At 33.1% G+C, this 14,971-nt stretch overlaps 5 protein-coding genes across 5 annotated transcripts; 3 read left to right on the forward strand and 2 right to left on the reverse strand.

Moving 5' to 3' along the window:
* Window positions 1-52: 52 nt before the first annotated feature.
* On the forward strand, window positions 53-3,104 carry Kat60 (katanin p60). Its single transcript, XM_018451977.1, has 10 exons — window positions 53-726; window positions 803-938; window positions 1,115-1,262; window positions 1,347-1,437; window positions 1,534-1,655; window positions 1,736-1,915; window positions 2,028-2,170; window positions 2,239-2,351; window positions 2,428-2,554; window positions 2,623-3,104. The coding sequence occupies exons 1-10, from the start codon at window positions 462-464 to the stop codon at window positions 2,819-2,821; spliced, it is 1,524 nt and encodes a 507-aa protein (XP_018307479.1). The 5' UTR covers window positions 53-461; the 3' UTR covers window positions 2,822-3,104.
* A 41-nt stretch (window positions 3,105-3,145) lies between these two features.
* Window positions 3,146-4,269, reverse strand: LOC108725158 (RNA-binding motif protein, X-linked 2). Its single transcript, XM_018451978.1, has 4 exons — window positions 4,110-4,269; window positions 3,742-3,894; window positions 3,531-3,660; window positions 3,146-3,332 (listed from the first exon to the last, which is right to left on the reverse strand). The coding sequence occupies exons 1-4, from the start codon at window positions 4,121-4,123 to the stop codon at window positions 3,210-3,212; spliced, it is 420 nt and encodes a 139-aa protein (XP_018307480.1). The 5' UTR covers window positions 4,124-4,269; the 3' UTR covers window positions 3,146-3,209.
* Window positions 4,270-4,462: 193 nt separating this feature from the next.
* Window positions 4,463-8,318, forward strand: Rabex-5 (Rabaptin-5-associated exchange factor for Rab5). Its single transcript, XM_018451974.1, has 9 exons — window positions 4,463-4,943; window positions 5,021-5,139; window positions 5,221-5,478; window positions 5,564-5,693; window positions 5,760-5,857; window positions 6,031-6,287; window positions 7,250-7,381; window positions 7,494-7,739; window positions 7,826-8,318. The coding sequence occupies exons 1-9, from the start codon at window positions 4,765-4,767 to the stop codon at window positions 8,252-8,254; spliced, it is 1,848 nt and encodes a 615-aa protein (XP_018307476.1). The 5' UTR covers window positions 4,463-4,764; the 3' UTR covers window positions 8,255-8,318.
* An 81-nt stretch (window positions 8,319-8,399) lies between these two features.
* RabGGTa (Rab geranylgeranyltransferase subunit alpha) lies at window positions 8,400-11,220 on the reverse strand. Its single transcript, XM_018451975.1, has 7 exons — window positions 11,016-11,220; window positions 10,716-10,826; window positions 10,518-10,636; window positions 10,272-10,456; window positions 9,883-10,080; window positions 9,204-9,806; window positions 8,400-9,088 (listed from the first exon to the last, which is right to left on the reverse strand). The coding sequence occupies exons 1-7, from the start codon at window positions 11,016-11,018 to the stop codon at window positions 8,646-8,648; spliced, it is 1,662 nt and encodes a 553-aa protein (XP_018307477.1). The 5' UTR covers window positions 11,019-11,220; the 3' UTR covers window positions 8,400-8,645.
* A 235-nt stretch (window positions 11,221-11,455) lies between these two features.
* On the forward strand, window positions 11,456-12,633 carry MagR (Iron-sulfur cluster assembly 1 homolog MagR). The gene is made up of 3 exons (XM_018451928.1): window positions 11,456-11,592; window positions 11,944-11,997; window positions 12,158-12,633. The coding sequence occupies exons 1-3, from the start codon at window positions 11,509-11,511 to the stop codon at window positions 12,410-12,412; spliced, it is 393 nt and encodes a 130-aa protein (XP_018307430.1). The 5' UTR covers window positions 11,456-11,508; the 3' UTR covers window positions 12,413-12,633.
* The last annotated feature ends 2,338 nt before the right edge of the window (window positions 12,634-14,971 follow it).

Raw genomic sequence — 14,971 nt, forward strand, 5'->3', positions numbered from 1 at the left:
AATCTTCGAATGTTTTCAGTTTATCAAATTTTGTCAGTTTATGACAGTGAGTTTTTAGTATGGTTTCATGTGATTTTTCCTGTAATATTACAAAATACTTCTGTAATACAACGAAAATGCTAAACGAATATGACGCAAAATTGATGGAAGCTCATAATTTTTGCAAAAGCATATATTTAAATATAACTTGTTATTAATTTATCATTTTATTATGCAATTTATCAATTTGTTATATAAATTATCAAGATTAATTTATGCTTAGCGCAATCGTTTGACGAGAATTAATCTTCAGTTACGCAAATGTAGTTTAATATGTCGACTACAGCGAAAAAATGTACACCGAGGTGTTAAACGAATTTTCGCCATTACGAGAAGTACGATAGAGTCAGAGGGATTGCGCTGTCACCGTGATATTTCTTCAGGAGCCCAATAAATTTTGTATCTACTCGAACAACGGAATCATGGCTGTGTCAATAAATGAAATTTGCGAGAACACGAAGCTCGCGCGTGAGATGGCATTGATGGGAAACTATGACACGTCCGGTGTCTACTATCAAGGGGTTGTGCAGCAGATACACAGATTACTCGCGACTATAGCGGACGCGACTCGCAAGGCAAAGTGGCAAGTAGTGCAGCATCAGATCGTCGAAGAGTTTGAGAAAGTGAAGGCCACATCCAGTACGTTGCAACTTTTCAAAGTGGACACACATGGCGAGAGGCTGCTCGGTAGCACGATTAGGATAGAGTTTATACAACTAATTAGGATAATATCAAGCTGATTTAACAAGTCCACAAATTTCAGGAACATCCTGCTTATCATTCGAGGAAACAACACGAGATCCTGCTCTCTGGGCTTACAGTAATTCAGATTCCTCTTGGAATCAAACACAGCCCAGGGATCCTGATGTGTGGCCTCCCTTAACTCCAGCAGAACAAAAGTATCAATATTGATTTAAACTTGTAATACTTTATTACCTATCAATTTGTGATACATTCAAACTTTCTTCTTCAAGAAAATATTTTTAGTTTTTTCTTTTCTCTTTTTAATACTGATACTATATATAACTGTTATACAATTATGAAAAGTATCTAATTACTATTACATCTTTTTCAGAAATTCAAGACAGCAAAAAATTCAGCAACAGAAACAGCAGAATCGTACAAATACTAAAAAATCTCTTGCCACGGCTAAAAAGCTAGACAGTAAGGCTTCTGGTAAAAAGGATGATAAGAAAATTGTAAAGAAAGACGATACAAGCAAGGTTACTTACTTTATTGATTATATTTCATGTTTGTAATATTGCTAATATTAATTTATGTAACATTATATAACTAATAATTTATAGGATAAGTCAGAAACGGAAAAAGATGATGTTGAATTAGAAGAACGTAAATTTGAACCATCTGCTAATGATAAAGATCTTGTAGAAATATTAGGTAATGATATTACTTTGTCATTTTCATTAGTATCATTATTCACAAACATACAACGATGAAAATATAAAAGCAAACAACGTGTATGTTAATATTTAGAAAGAGATATTGTTCAAAAGAATCCAAATATCCGTTGGGACGATATAGCTGATTTACACGAGGCAAAGCGATTGCTGGAGGAAGCAGTTGTGCTTCCAATGTGGATGCCTGATTTCTTCAAGGTATATCTTCTTTTTTAATTTTAATCGTATGTTATAATAAAATTTTGTTTATATTAACATATATATATATATATTTTTAGGGGATTAGACGACCTTGGAAAGGAGTACTAATGGTTGGACCACCTGGCACAGGCAAGACTATGCTCGCAAAGGCTGTTGCAACTGAGTGTGGCACAACGTTCTTCAATGTCTCGTCCTCTACATTGACATCGAAATATAGGGGTGAATCGGAGAAACTTGTTCGATTGTTATTCGAGATGGTAAAAAAATTAAAACAATCTACATAATTGAATAAAAAAAATAATTTCTATAATTGTGAAAGAAATGTAATGTCCATTTATAATACCAATATATTTTGTTATTTGACTATAGGCCAGATTTTATGCGCCCAGTACAATTTTCATCGACGAAATTGATTCTTTGTGCTCCAGAAGAGGATCTGAATCTGAGCACGAAGCTTCACGTCGTGTAAAGTCTGAACTTCTTGTTCAAATGGATGGAATAAGTTCCAATAGGTAAAACACTGTATAATGCTTTTGCTTTTGTGATACAAATGGATACTAAAGATCCCTGTTTTGTATAGCGAAGATTCAAGTAAAGTTGTAATGGTACTAGCGGCAACAAATTTCCCATGGGATATCGACGAGGCTCTAAGAAGACGCTTAGAAAAACGTATCTACATTCCATTGCCGAATCGTAAGTCTATTAAACTTTGTAAACCTTCAACAGGATATATCTTTAATAATAAAATGTCTTATTTTGTTTATTGCAGATGAAGGCAGAGAAGCATTGTTAAGGATAAACCTTCGTGAAGTTAAAGTAGATTTGTCTGTAAACCTTACAGACATTGCAAGAAAACTGGAGGGTTATTCTGGTGCAGATATTACGAATGTTTGTAGGTGAGTAGAGTTTATTAAAATATAGTTTACATCGAGTTTCGAACCTATTTTATCCATCTTTGTTACAGGGATGCTTCCATGATGCTAATGCGAAAGAAAATCGCTGGTTTAAGGCCTGATCAAATCAGGCAATTGCCAAAGGAAGAATTGGATTTGCCTGTGTCCGCTGCTGATTTCGATGAAGCTGTTGAGAGATGCAACAAAAGCGTTTCCCAGGAAGATTTAGAAAAATATGAGAAATGGATGAGCGAATTCGGTTCCTCTTGATATCATTCCCTCAAGAAGTAATAACATAGTTCATTAACATGTTCGTTGATCCTGATTACAATTAATATTACAATATTATTCTGTTTAACATAAACGGGGAGCTTTTTAATCCTTTGCAACTCCTAATGACTAGTTCTCTACACTTGAGACTTGAGGAAAATCAAATTAAATTGGAAAATAAGACTGTATGATAGGAATAATGAGATAAAAGTTGGGTAATATTTCTAATCTCAACTGTAACGCTGAAGACTTAACTGGCAGTAATTAAATAGTCGTAAATAACTTTTATAGTCAATAATATATTCTATTAAGTCTAAATGTAAATCTGTTCATAATAATACAATTGAAATAATATTTCTCGAATTATTGATATTTTGTATATACTCCTTCAACCTTTCTTTGGAGCACAACCTTCTTTCCGTAAATTTCTTGTTTCTTCATCTATATTTTTTGAATCTTTTGGTGCTTTGTAATTAGCAACGTGATCTACTCGTATTACTCTACCTAATATCTGTAATAAAAAAAAAACAGATTTGTAATAGATATTTCGAATATAATTTTATATTTAGTTATAATTTTATATTCTTTAGAGATATCTTAAACAATTACATAATTTGTAGATACAAAAATTTTATTATACACGTAAAAATGAAACAACTATATATTGTAATGAGATGATTATATATCGCTATCCCACTAAAACATATACCTTTACGCCATTGAAATTGTCGACTGCCAGTATGGTGCTCCTCTGATCTTCATAACATAAGAAACCATAACCCTTTTGCTTTCCAGTATCTTTATCTCTGATTAAATTTATATTAACTACTTCCCCATATCTGTAATAATATTCTATATTTAATATGAATCTCCAGTTGTGTGCAGAATTATAATTACGACTTGTTCACTGTTTAACTTACTGAGAGAAAATGGCAATAACATCACCTTCCGTTAAATTATATGGAAGGCCACCGACAAAAATCCAAGCACTATCTTTATATTGGTCGTGCCAGGATGATTTATTCTTCCCTTGTAATTCTTGTTCGTTGAGCTTCTTTATATTTTTGACGTTACTGAAAACATAGATCAAAAACCATAGTAATACCTTTTACTTTACAAAACAGAAATTCATGTATACCAAGCTAAAAATTTCAGATAATACAGAAAATGTTTGACCAATCATATTATTAATTAAGGTTATTAATCAAACTATTAAATTAACTAATCAAATATATTTTCTACTATTCACGCAATTTTCTTAACCAATAAATGAATTGAAGATACGTACGTCAAAGGATTCATTGCACCTGATAATGGAAAATCTTACGAAGTTATACATAAATATACCACAAATTTTAATCAGGAAGAATATTGTAGAATACTTAAAAATATTCAAAAGAAACTAGAGAAAAACTGTGATAGAATTGGATTTGTTTATTGTTGTGTTTATAAATTTTTTTCTCTTTAGGTTGACTTTAAGCCGCTATCTCAATTCCTCGACGGATGTATTCTATCGGAGATGCTGATTGGCTGTCGATAACCGCATGTCTCTCAACTGATTTGCTGGATTCACCCTATGCAGTGTGAATCCAGCAATTCAACTGCATGACTCCAATCAGAAAGAAATCAATTCCCATGATGCCTGCTCCAATCTGATCTAATCCGAGATAACCCATGCTGAGGTGTTTGCTTCTGCTCTCTTCTTGTCAATTTCTTCCTCACATCAATCTTTTTCTTCATTTAACGTTAAACAGACGTTTGCAAGATCTTCATGATTGCAAGAGTGGAAAAAATGATATCCAATATCGACGGGGATTAAAACGTAGTGGACGTTCCTAACAGACTTAAGTTAGATGGACAGTTTAGGTTAGGTTAGGCGGGGTTGGCAGAAGTTTGCGATTCTCCACCGTCAACATCGAGGACGATTCTCTCCATCGGTCGCTATGTACTCGACGAAGACGCCGACTCTGCGAATCGATGAGGCTGATCTGAAGTGCAGAAATGGCTGTGGGTTCTATGGTAACGCGGAATGGGAGGGCTACTGCAGCAAATGTCATCGAGAACACTTGCAGAAACGACGAGCTCAAGCTGAACGTGTGTCCCACGCGCAGAGCTCGGATACGTAAGATTTCTTTTTTCCATATAAATTCTCGCGTTGTCTCTCTGATCCTTTAAAGCATGCATTTGTTGCTTTTATAGAGACAACGTCAATCGCTCAACGAATGCTGGAAGTCACAAGGGATACGAGGAGAAGAAAGTACAGCACGAGAAGAAGTATAAATTGTTGAATATTTCATTCAGGAAACCTGTTGCTAAAGGTAAGCTGCATTACATTTCATGCTGCTTCTTGTAAATAATTTTCTACTAGAGATACATAATAATATTCATGCGTTTTCAAGTTCAAGGATATCAGGAATTGTATCATGAGCTGCTGAAGGATAATCCAGATCTTGAGAAAGTCAAGGCGGAGAATCGAGATTTGTTGTTGTACATAGCTAAGACGCCGGTGGAGAAGGATGTAAGAAAATGTATACATTCATTTGTGGTAGACATACTTCAAAACAAAGATGTGAAGAGGATAGAAGAACTATCGGAAATAACGCAAAATTTTTATCATGTGTTTGGAAAACGTCTGGAAAACAGCACCAAATATGCAGGTTTTGGTCTATTATATGTATTTACTTGCATTATCCTGAATATTTATCCTGAACAATTTAGAATTTATCTATTGTGCTGTTACAGATATACCTCCAGATATTAAAGAGAAGTTATTAGATTATGTCGAAAGATATGCAATGACTTTGTTGTACAGAATTCTTTTTTGTCCTCCATTCACATCAGATGAAGAAAAAGACCTGGCTATACAGAAAAGGTTTATATCATAATTTTGGAACAGCTTAAATTATACAGAATATTACCAGTTATTTCTTCTTAACAGGATACGACAGTTAAATTGGGTTAGTGGCAAGAATTTGGAATGTAGGATTCACGAGACAAGCTCGGAAGTTAGAGAACTTGTTTATACATCTATCACAGGTTTGTTATAGACCTGTTCTTTTTAGTTTAGAAATTAGAAAAGGAAAAAAGATAAATCATACAAGAACTTTAGGTAAAAAGACAGACCTTATATTATTAAATGAAATCACATAACAGTCAACAATTTTGCAATTCAACATTGCAGCACAATATGGAACACAAATTTCTTTCAGATCTTTTAAATATGGATTCTGCTAAAGCGCCCCAAGAAAAACTGGCGTGTGTAATTCATTGTTGTAGAAATATATTCTTGTTGTTGCAACAGTCTGTTGATGGACCTGCATCTGCTGATGAATTCCTTCCGGCGCTTATATTTATTGTTTTAAAGGCTAATCCTGCGCGCCTCAAGAGCAATATAAATTTTATCACGAGGTTTTGCAATGCCAGCAGATTAATGACTGGAGAAGGAGGATATTATTTCACAAATCTGGTACAGTTATATACAGGGTGGAGCATTTTAATCAACCCAGATGAATATTTTAGAAACTAAGAGAGATACAAGAAAAAGTTTTACATGAAAGTTGTAGGTTTTCTTGGGGGAGAAAAGGTGAAAATAACAGATTTTGGATAGGGGGCACTACCAAGGTCAAGTCAGGATCAACATGAATTTTTTAAATGGAACCCCCAATTTTTTATTGCATATTCTTGTAGCACACCCCGAGAGCTTTCCAACACTATAATATTTTTTCATGAAGCACTTTTCGAGTTATAAGGTTTGCATGTTACACTACCGCTGGCATTAGCATTATCCAAGGTGTCCGACCGATGACTAAAACCTCTTGAATGTTGTTCAGAATCTTGTCCTGAATAACATTTGTCAAGATCAAGGCCATTGGAGATTGTATTTCTTATTTTCATTTTTACGTAGAAATGAATTTTTAGTGAAAAAATAAAAATTAGAGGAACCTCCAATGACCTTGATCTTGACAAATGTTATCCAGGTCGTGATCCTGAACAACATTTAAAAGATTTTAGCCGTCGGTTGGACACCTTGGGTAATGTTATTGCTGGCAAAACTATAACATTCAAGACTTATAACTCGAAAAGTACATGATAAAATATTTTATTATAGCGTTTTGGAAAGCTCTCGAGGTGTGCTACAAGAATATGCAATAAAAAATTGGGGTTTCTATTTCAAAAATTCATGTTGACCTTGACCTGATTTTGGTAGTGCGCCCTATCCAAAACCCGTTATGTCCACCTTCTTTCCCCTAAGAAAACCTACAACTTTCATACAAAACTTTTTCTTGTATCTCTTTTAGTTTCTGAGATATTCGCCTGGGGTGATTAAAATGCCCTGTATATTAGGAGTTTCGCAAATTTCTTTTGCGTTATCTCTGAAGGCAAGAGAGAAGATTATTATTAATTTAATATCTATTCGTAACATTACAGTGTTGCGCGGTGTCATTTATCGAAAACTTAACCGCGGAATCTTTAAATATGGCTGAGAAGGACTTCAATGCATATATGTCAGGGGAATGTGTTCCAGCTAACACATGGGAATCAGCTCTTATGATATGCGAAGTAATATTTGTGATATATCTTTGTGTTGAGGATTGATTACTCATGGATGTAATTTATTATATAATATAATGTTAAATTTATGTTTAATTTATGTAATGTTTAATTATTGCAGAGTTTACACTTTATGTGTGAAGATATAACTTTATTGGATGACTTGCAAGCTAAAAATACCGATATTATAAAGCAAGCGGAAGAACTGAAAAATAAAATGATAGATTTCAAAGAGAAGATCAGAGAGGATGTGGATAAAGTAATTGAGAGAACACCACTATTAATATCGCATAGTCAAAGAGTACCTACTAATTTAGATAGCGAGGATATTGAGAGCTATCAACTACCGCCACCGATTATTCCACAGGTAAAAATTAGATATAATAGGCGAAGATTAGATGTAATTTTTCTCTTTAAATTATATCTCACGAAGCATTTTAAATTTCCTAATAGATATATCCGCATTCTGTCGATAACATGAATGGCGGCGTAATGATGGATTTGTCGAGTGATTTAATGAGAACGTCACTAGTAGAAGATTCTGTAACGCCATCTCCAACATTTGACTTTCCATCCTTCATTGGCGATGATAGTTTGGAAGTTAGCAAAGGCGAGGACGAGACTAGTCTTATCAGTTTAGATACTCAGTCTGATCTTGCATCTGGTGATACCCAACTCTTTAAAAAACATATGACAGACAGCTTATTAGACGAGTGCCCTACACCCGAAGCAAATCTACCACCCGTTTTGAAACCAATTAGCTCAGAAGATTATCACGGCTTTACGATTCAAGGATCAAATATTCCGACAATCCCATGCAGCACAGGTGATTCATCTTTAACTCCGGCCGAATTGAATTCCGGTTACTATCAGAACATATAGTATAAGTTAGAGAAATGTGATTCAAGTATTATTTATGCGGAAAACATTTAATAAACTTCGAGTGCGGTAGTGATTCGATTAAGAAAAATTTTCGATGATAATCTTTTATCGCAATTTTATTAATTTGTATTTATATAGAGTTTATTATAGATATATAAAACAAAAAGAATAATGTAGTGATGTATGGGAACCTTTTCTGACGCTAGACTGAAAGATTATGTTTTACAATTAAGTTGCTATGATAAAATCATTCACAATATATACTAACATATCTGAATTTGATTTAATATTCTTGTGATAAAAAACAGTAAAAACAGCGGATAGATTACATAAAAAATTACAATTATTAAATATGTTTTAATATATTGTCTATTAAGTATATTTCCTGACGTTATTGTAAATGTATTTCCACGTGAGAACTTGTGTCTTGAATTTTAGTTATATCGATCTCTTGGCATATTGGATTATTTCGTAAATCTAGTCTTCTTAAATTTTTGTGCCGTTTTATTAAGTTGACTATTTCCTTCGTACTCACTAACTTATTATTTCTCAAAGAGAGAATTTCGAGATTATATAGAGTAGGAAAACGTTTTAATGATGTTAAGCCATTGCTGGACAGTGACAGTTTCGCGCATCGTTGTAATGTGGAAAGCTGATATAAAGAATTCTCTAACTGGTTTGCACCAAGATTCACTTCTTTAAAGAAACTAAAGTAGTGATTATTGTGCAATTTTGTCAAGTCTAATCCTGATAAATCAATCTTTGACTGTATTTCTAAATCGTTTTCTTCTTTCCACATTTCAAGTAGTTTATACTCCGCTAAGAATTTGCTTCCTAAAAGAACAGATAATATTGATAGAAGCATGTATAATAAGCAAATAAAAAACAAACAATAGTATTACTAAAAAAGAAAAATTATGAATATTTCATTATAAAAAACATTACTTACGCAAATCTTTGTAATAATTCTTACGAAGACTATCGATTTTTGATAGCGCCAATAGATTATTTAATATATCATTATAAAATTTGTTGAAATCAATCTTTTTCATCAGTAATGTACTAGTTAGTAAGGCCCACTTGTTATTTGGTTCCATTTCGGAAAGTTGGTTATAGCTCTTTAATTGTTCATTTAATTGTTTATCGTTGCTATTTTGTTTGTTCAAGCTTGAATTATCTTTGTAAATCCATGCACCTTCTAACTCTGAATACGAAAGTTGATATACTGTGTCTTGCAGTTTTATAGAAACTTCTTTGGCACTATCCAAATCTTCTAACGATCTTGCAAACTCTGCGATTCGTAGCTTGGCAAATTTTTCATCCGGATGTAATTGCCATTGCGCATCAATAGTTTCGCCATTTACAATTAATGAAAGTAAAATTGATTTAATCAATATATTATTGTCAATAACGACAATTGCGGTATCTTTCGTAATTTGAGCACGCCATAGTCTACAAGTTGTCATGCACTTATCTAGGAGCCATCTCTGATAGAACCATGCGCTAGTGTCATTTGGGTCGGTAAATGTTGCATTCATGACTAGATCAAGCTCTGGAAAATATATCGTTATCTTACATTGTTATTTTACTGGATATAAAATACAGAGCACAAATTACAAATCATTTACCCTCTCTGTATTTATCATCTACAATTGGTATTTCTTCAGATGTAGAGTCAAACATCTTAGTTAATATTCGACTTCTATAGTGCCAAGACGAATAATTTGAAAAGTTATTCAATATTTTTGTGGTGGAGAATTCAAACTCTTCCTCGTTAGAGATCCCAGCTTTTTGCACAACAAACTCTCTGTAATCCCAGCAGTGAACTACAGTAAAAAGAAATGTATCTTCAAATATGTGTCAATTTGTGTTGAAAGAGCTCAGATAGCAAGGTGACATTATTTGTCATTTTGATGGCAAAAAAACAATGATGTCAAACAACTACTTGCTATCTGGAAGTGATGTTGCTATATAATAAGTATACATTGCAATATACATATAAATATGACATACTAACAATTTCTTTCATCTATATTTAGGCATTTTGCACACAGGGACAATTCTTTTTTCCAATCTGGTTCAGACATCCGTTCCATCACCCAACACCTTTGATGCCATACACTATAAGACTTGGGATTATCTCTGAGACACTGCTCGGTCAGACTCATTTCATTCTCAAGCAGCTGTTTATAATCATCATTCCTACAATTTCATCATTAAGTTAATTTCATTCACCTCATTAATTAAATGCCTCATTAATTACCATTCGTTATTCTTGAAAAATTCACGACGGATATTCCACAGTGTATAAATGTCCGAGTTGCTCAACAGCATACGCTTGGTGACTAACAATAGCTCATCATCCCATTCCTTATCTTTCCTCTGAAATGTAAATGATATAATGATATGAAAATTGCAATAACAAGTGTTACTTTGTATACATGACGAAGTAAGTTGAAACCTTTTGGAATACTGTAGCAATGTCAATCTTATATTGGGCCACTCTGACTGCTCTTTCCCGTTTCTTTATTTCCTCCTGTCCCACTGTCGTACGTACCTTCACTCGGCCGTGCTAAAAATATTATTTTTCAAACATATATAAATTAAACTGATAAGCTATCTGTCATAATTGCACATCTGCTTAATAAAATAGCACAAATTCCTTTAATGCGGAATAAAATCGGAACAATATCGACGTATATATATATATATATATATATATTAATTAATCAAATATAATTTTTTAAAAATTGCTCTTTACCATCTCGAATATTTTTTTATCGCTTGTGAGTCAGCAACAGTCGGCAAATTTATTAGAATGACGAGTACATCTGGAGTACACCGGATTTTATAGATCAGCGACCAATTTGCGATTTCTCAACATCCGTACTTGAAAATCTCGAGTGCAGAATGCAATATACGAGATAGGTTAGGAAGCTTGAGTAATCAGGAATATTTTAATTTGATAACCCTCCTTGCGATCCCACAACTTTGAAGCTCAGAGTACCGTGAACTTTTCAATGGACATCCCCTTTTAATTTTCAAATTTATTAGGTGAAAAAGGAAACGCAGAACAGAAAAAAAGGAAAGACAGAAAGAAGGCAGAAAAACGGTACAGAAAGTGCAATTGGAAGGCTCGCGTGATTTGTAATGTGGATGTGACTTTACATTCGCATTGCGGATGCGGCTTAATGTGCACGTGACATCGATCAGCTGGCAGAGTGACAGATCCGTCGCTCATCGGTTCATTTAAAATGGCATCCACCACGGTGGCGACCGCTACGATACGAGCTGTGACAGGAAGAAAAATTCTTCCGACTCGCGCTGCGCTCATCCTGGTTAGCGTGTTATCAATTATATACTCCCGCCTTACCGCTTTTCACATCCCTTTCTTTTTTACTAAAGCAATTGCTCGTCCGATTTCCGTACTCGCGTTGCAATCTTTCAACGCGTCCGCGTAGAAAACAAAAATAAAGAAGCTTGGAGAAAAATGTTGAATATTCTTCGTACGAGTTTACTTTGCCATTGCATTTAATAACGGATTTTGCGACGCGTCTTAATTCTAATTGCGTAATTGCTTGTGCTCTACTATTTCACAACATTGCGACATGCCAAAATGAATAATAACCTTATCACTTTCAAGGATACATTTTACGTAAATATTGATGAGGAAACATTTTACATTTTAGACACCCAATGCTGTTAAAAAAATTAAAGAGATTTTAAAGGATAAAAGCGAATATGTAAGTATAGGTGTAATATATGAATTATATAACAGTAATTGAGAAATGTATGTGTAATTTTAATAATTAGGACATATAAGGCTTTATAACGAGTTGTTTGAGCTTTAAGAATATGTACTAAAATGTAATGTAAGAATTCATATTTATGTTCGATTTACAGATTGGTCTGAAAGTTGGAGTACGGCAACGAGGATGCAATGGTTTGAGTTACACCTTAGATTATGCAAAAGAAAAATCTAAGCTTGACGAGGAGGTGATTCAGGATGGTGTTTGTATATTCATCGATCGAAAGGCACAGCTATCTCTTCTTGGAACAGAAATGGATTACACCGAAAACAAATTAAGCTCCGAATTTATATTCAATAATCCAAATATTAAAGGGACATGTGGATGTGGAGAAAGTTTTTCAGTGTAGTAAAATTTAATGTAATATATATTATCATAGTCTTGTGTGATATAAAATTATGTGTAATTTGTAGTTAGTTAAATTTAGGATCTTTAAAATACCTTGTGATATACAATTTTTGTTTTTTCTCACAATTGAAGGACTGAATCTACAACACAACAGATATATGTAACAATCATCACGATTTAATTTACCATCTATAAGTTTTGTACATACCTTGCCATGTTATGTATGTATCACATTATGTAATGCATTAATTATATATTTTGTTCACAATATGTTCATTATAGGAAAATTAAAGTTGTATTAAATCTTTAATTTCTTTTTCCTTTTTATTGTTTGATAGTATTGATAGTACAATATATAATTTAAAAAATGTATCAATGTAAATGTATATTTTTACATGAAAAATGTACTATTTTTAGAAATTTTGCATTTGTATAGATTTAAAACTTATTTTAAATTATTTCTTATAATGAACTAAATGCATGTGATAAAAAATTGACAAAGCTTACGTTTGACACAAAAAATATTAATGTTAAATAAATAATAACGAGGAAAGAGAGAATAAAAAGTGCATTTTTTATTCCTCATAATTATATAACTCTCAAATTTGTTTTAAAATAAAAGTTATCTTTTAAGGCTGCTTTGAGAGCCAAGATATCATTATATGAGATATCAATATCTTATACAATTATTACAAATGTATCACAAGTTTAATGATATTTTCGGGACTATTTAAATTTGTTTAGTTTGATTATCTTTTGACTTTTCCAGACTATACGATTCTTCGATTTTTGCGCAATCATCTCGTGCGTTACCAATAGGCCTGTTCTTTTTAGCTGAACTTTTGAACCAGTTCATTTTTCTTTCTTTTCTCTTCAGGAGAAAAGAAGAGAAAGAAAGAACTGGTGCAAAAGTTCAGTCAAAAAGAACCTATTGTAAAATAAATTCTCAACTTTTATATTCGTATTTACAGTCGGGACTTGTATTTAAGACTTCTTAAATTTATCTTCAGATGCTCTACGAATTATTTTATTGGCTACTGAGCATCTAAAGATGAATGACAAAATGAATGAGACTAGTATGGATTAAAATGCACAAACGATCGGACAATAGTAGATATATATATATATATAATATATACGATTCATAAGATACATATAGTTTGAGGGGGGGAGGAGGAACTATATAGAGTTTATAACTTACAATAGTTACACCATTAGACTACACCGTCAACCTAGATTGAAACCAAACTACCAGGAAGAAAAGGCAAATACAGCAGAAACGGAGTCAGAAGAAGACGAAAAAAACGTTAATGTAAAATACGATTCCATCGGAGAAAGCAAAGAAGATAGCTTTAGCGCAGAAGAAGAAATTGAAGTGGAGCAAGAAATAAACGTTTTGAAAGTGGACGATGGTGATAATTTGTCATCCGAGAATAATATAGAAGAATTACTTAAAACTGGCATCAAAAATAAAAAAGAAGAAAAAGTAACGGTGGAAAACGAAGTCAAATGGTTGGAACCCATTGAACAAGAGAAAAAGCAAGAAACGATTAATATAGTCAATTCAATAGTGCTTATAGTAGCGAAGAGAATAATGAAATGAACAGCGGTGATGAATACATTACCGACTCAACAATAGATTGGATTGGAAGATAATTCAAACCCCATACCGACTTTACTGATGAAATTAAGATCGGTCAATAACAGAAGAAGTGCGGGAGAGAACCGTGAAGATCTACATAATATTAATGAAACATATTTTATTTAATAGGAACAAATTTCAAAAATCAAGATACTCTAACGGAGGAAAAAAGTTATAATTTTCTGACGGATGTCAGCTGAAGTTAATTAGAAAAGAAAGCTCGAGACTTATTCAGAGATCATTTATCACTAAAAATAAACAAGAAATACAAGAAGAAAAAACCGATATAATTTACCATTTCAACAAGCAGAATTACTGATGCATGGATAAGTGTCAATTGCCATGCGAGACCCGTGTGGAAATCAATTGAAATGAAGCCGGAACTCAAATCCGAAGAGGAATCTGAAACAGAAAAAAAAATAATTAATTTACCGTTGAAATCGAAGTTAGATTTAAATAAAATTAATAATATATCTGATAATGGGAATAGTTATTTAGAAAGACAGAAATAGAAAACGAAACGAAAAATTTAGACATTTCGTCGAAAAACGATAATAATTTAATTCGCAATCCTCAGTCTCCAATACGTAATATGACACGCTTTAGTTGACATAGTGTTGGCGCTTACCATCACCGACGTCACCGTTTGCCAGCTTATTCCCTTCACATGACGTGTAGCATGCCGTAAGTGTCTGTGAAATGGCATCCCTGATTATTCTGACATCCGCCTACGTGTACATATTTATATTCGGTCTCATTCTTTTTTCTTTTATCTTTTTTGCAACGCTGTTTTATTCCGGATCTCTGCATGGATCATTGGGATACCCGCCATGACCGCGAAACCCATCCTTTCATTTTTTTTAACTCCTAACATGGTATTTACAACTTATAAAATGACGATTTTTATGATGATAATGT

This window comes from Mycetomoellerius zeteki, unplaced genomic scaffold (assembly GCF_001594055.1).
Source record: "Mycetomoellerius zeteki isolate Tzet28-1 unplaced genomic scaffold, Tzet1.0 scaffold327, whole genome shotgun sequence".
Lineage (NCBI taxonomy): Eukaryota > Metazoa > Arthropoda > Insecta > Hymenoptera > Formicidae > Mycetomoellerius > Mycetomoellerius zeteki.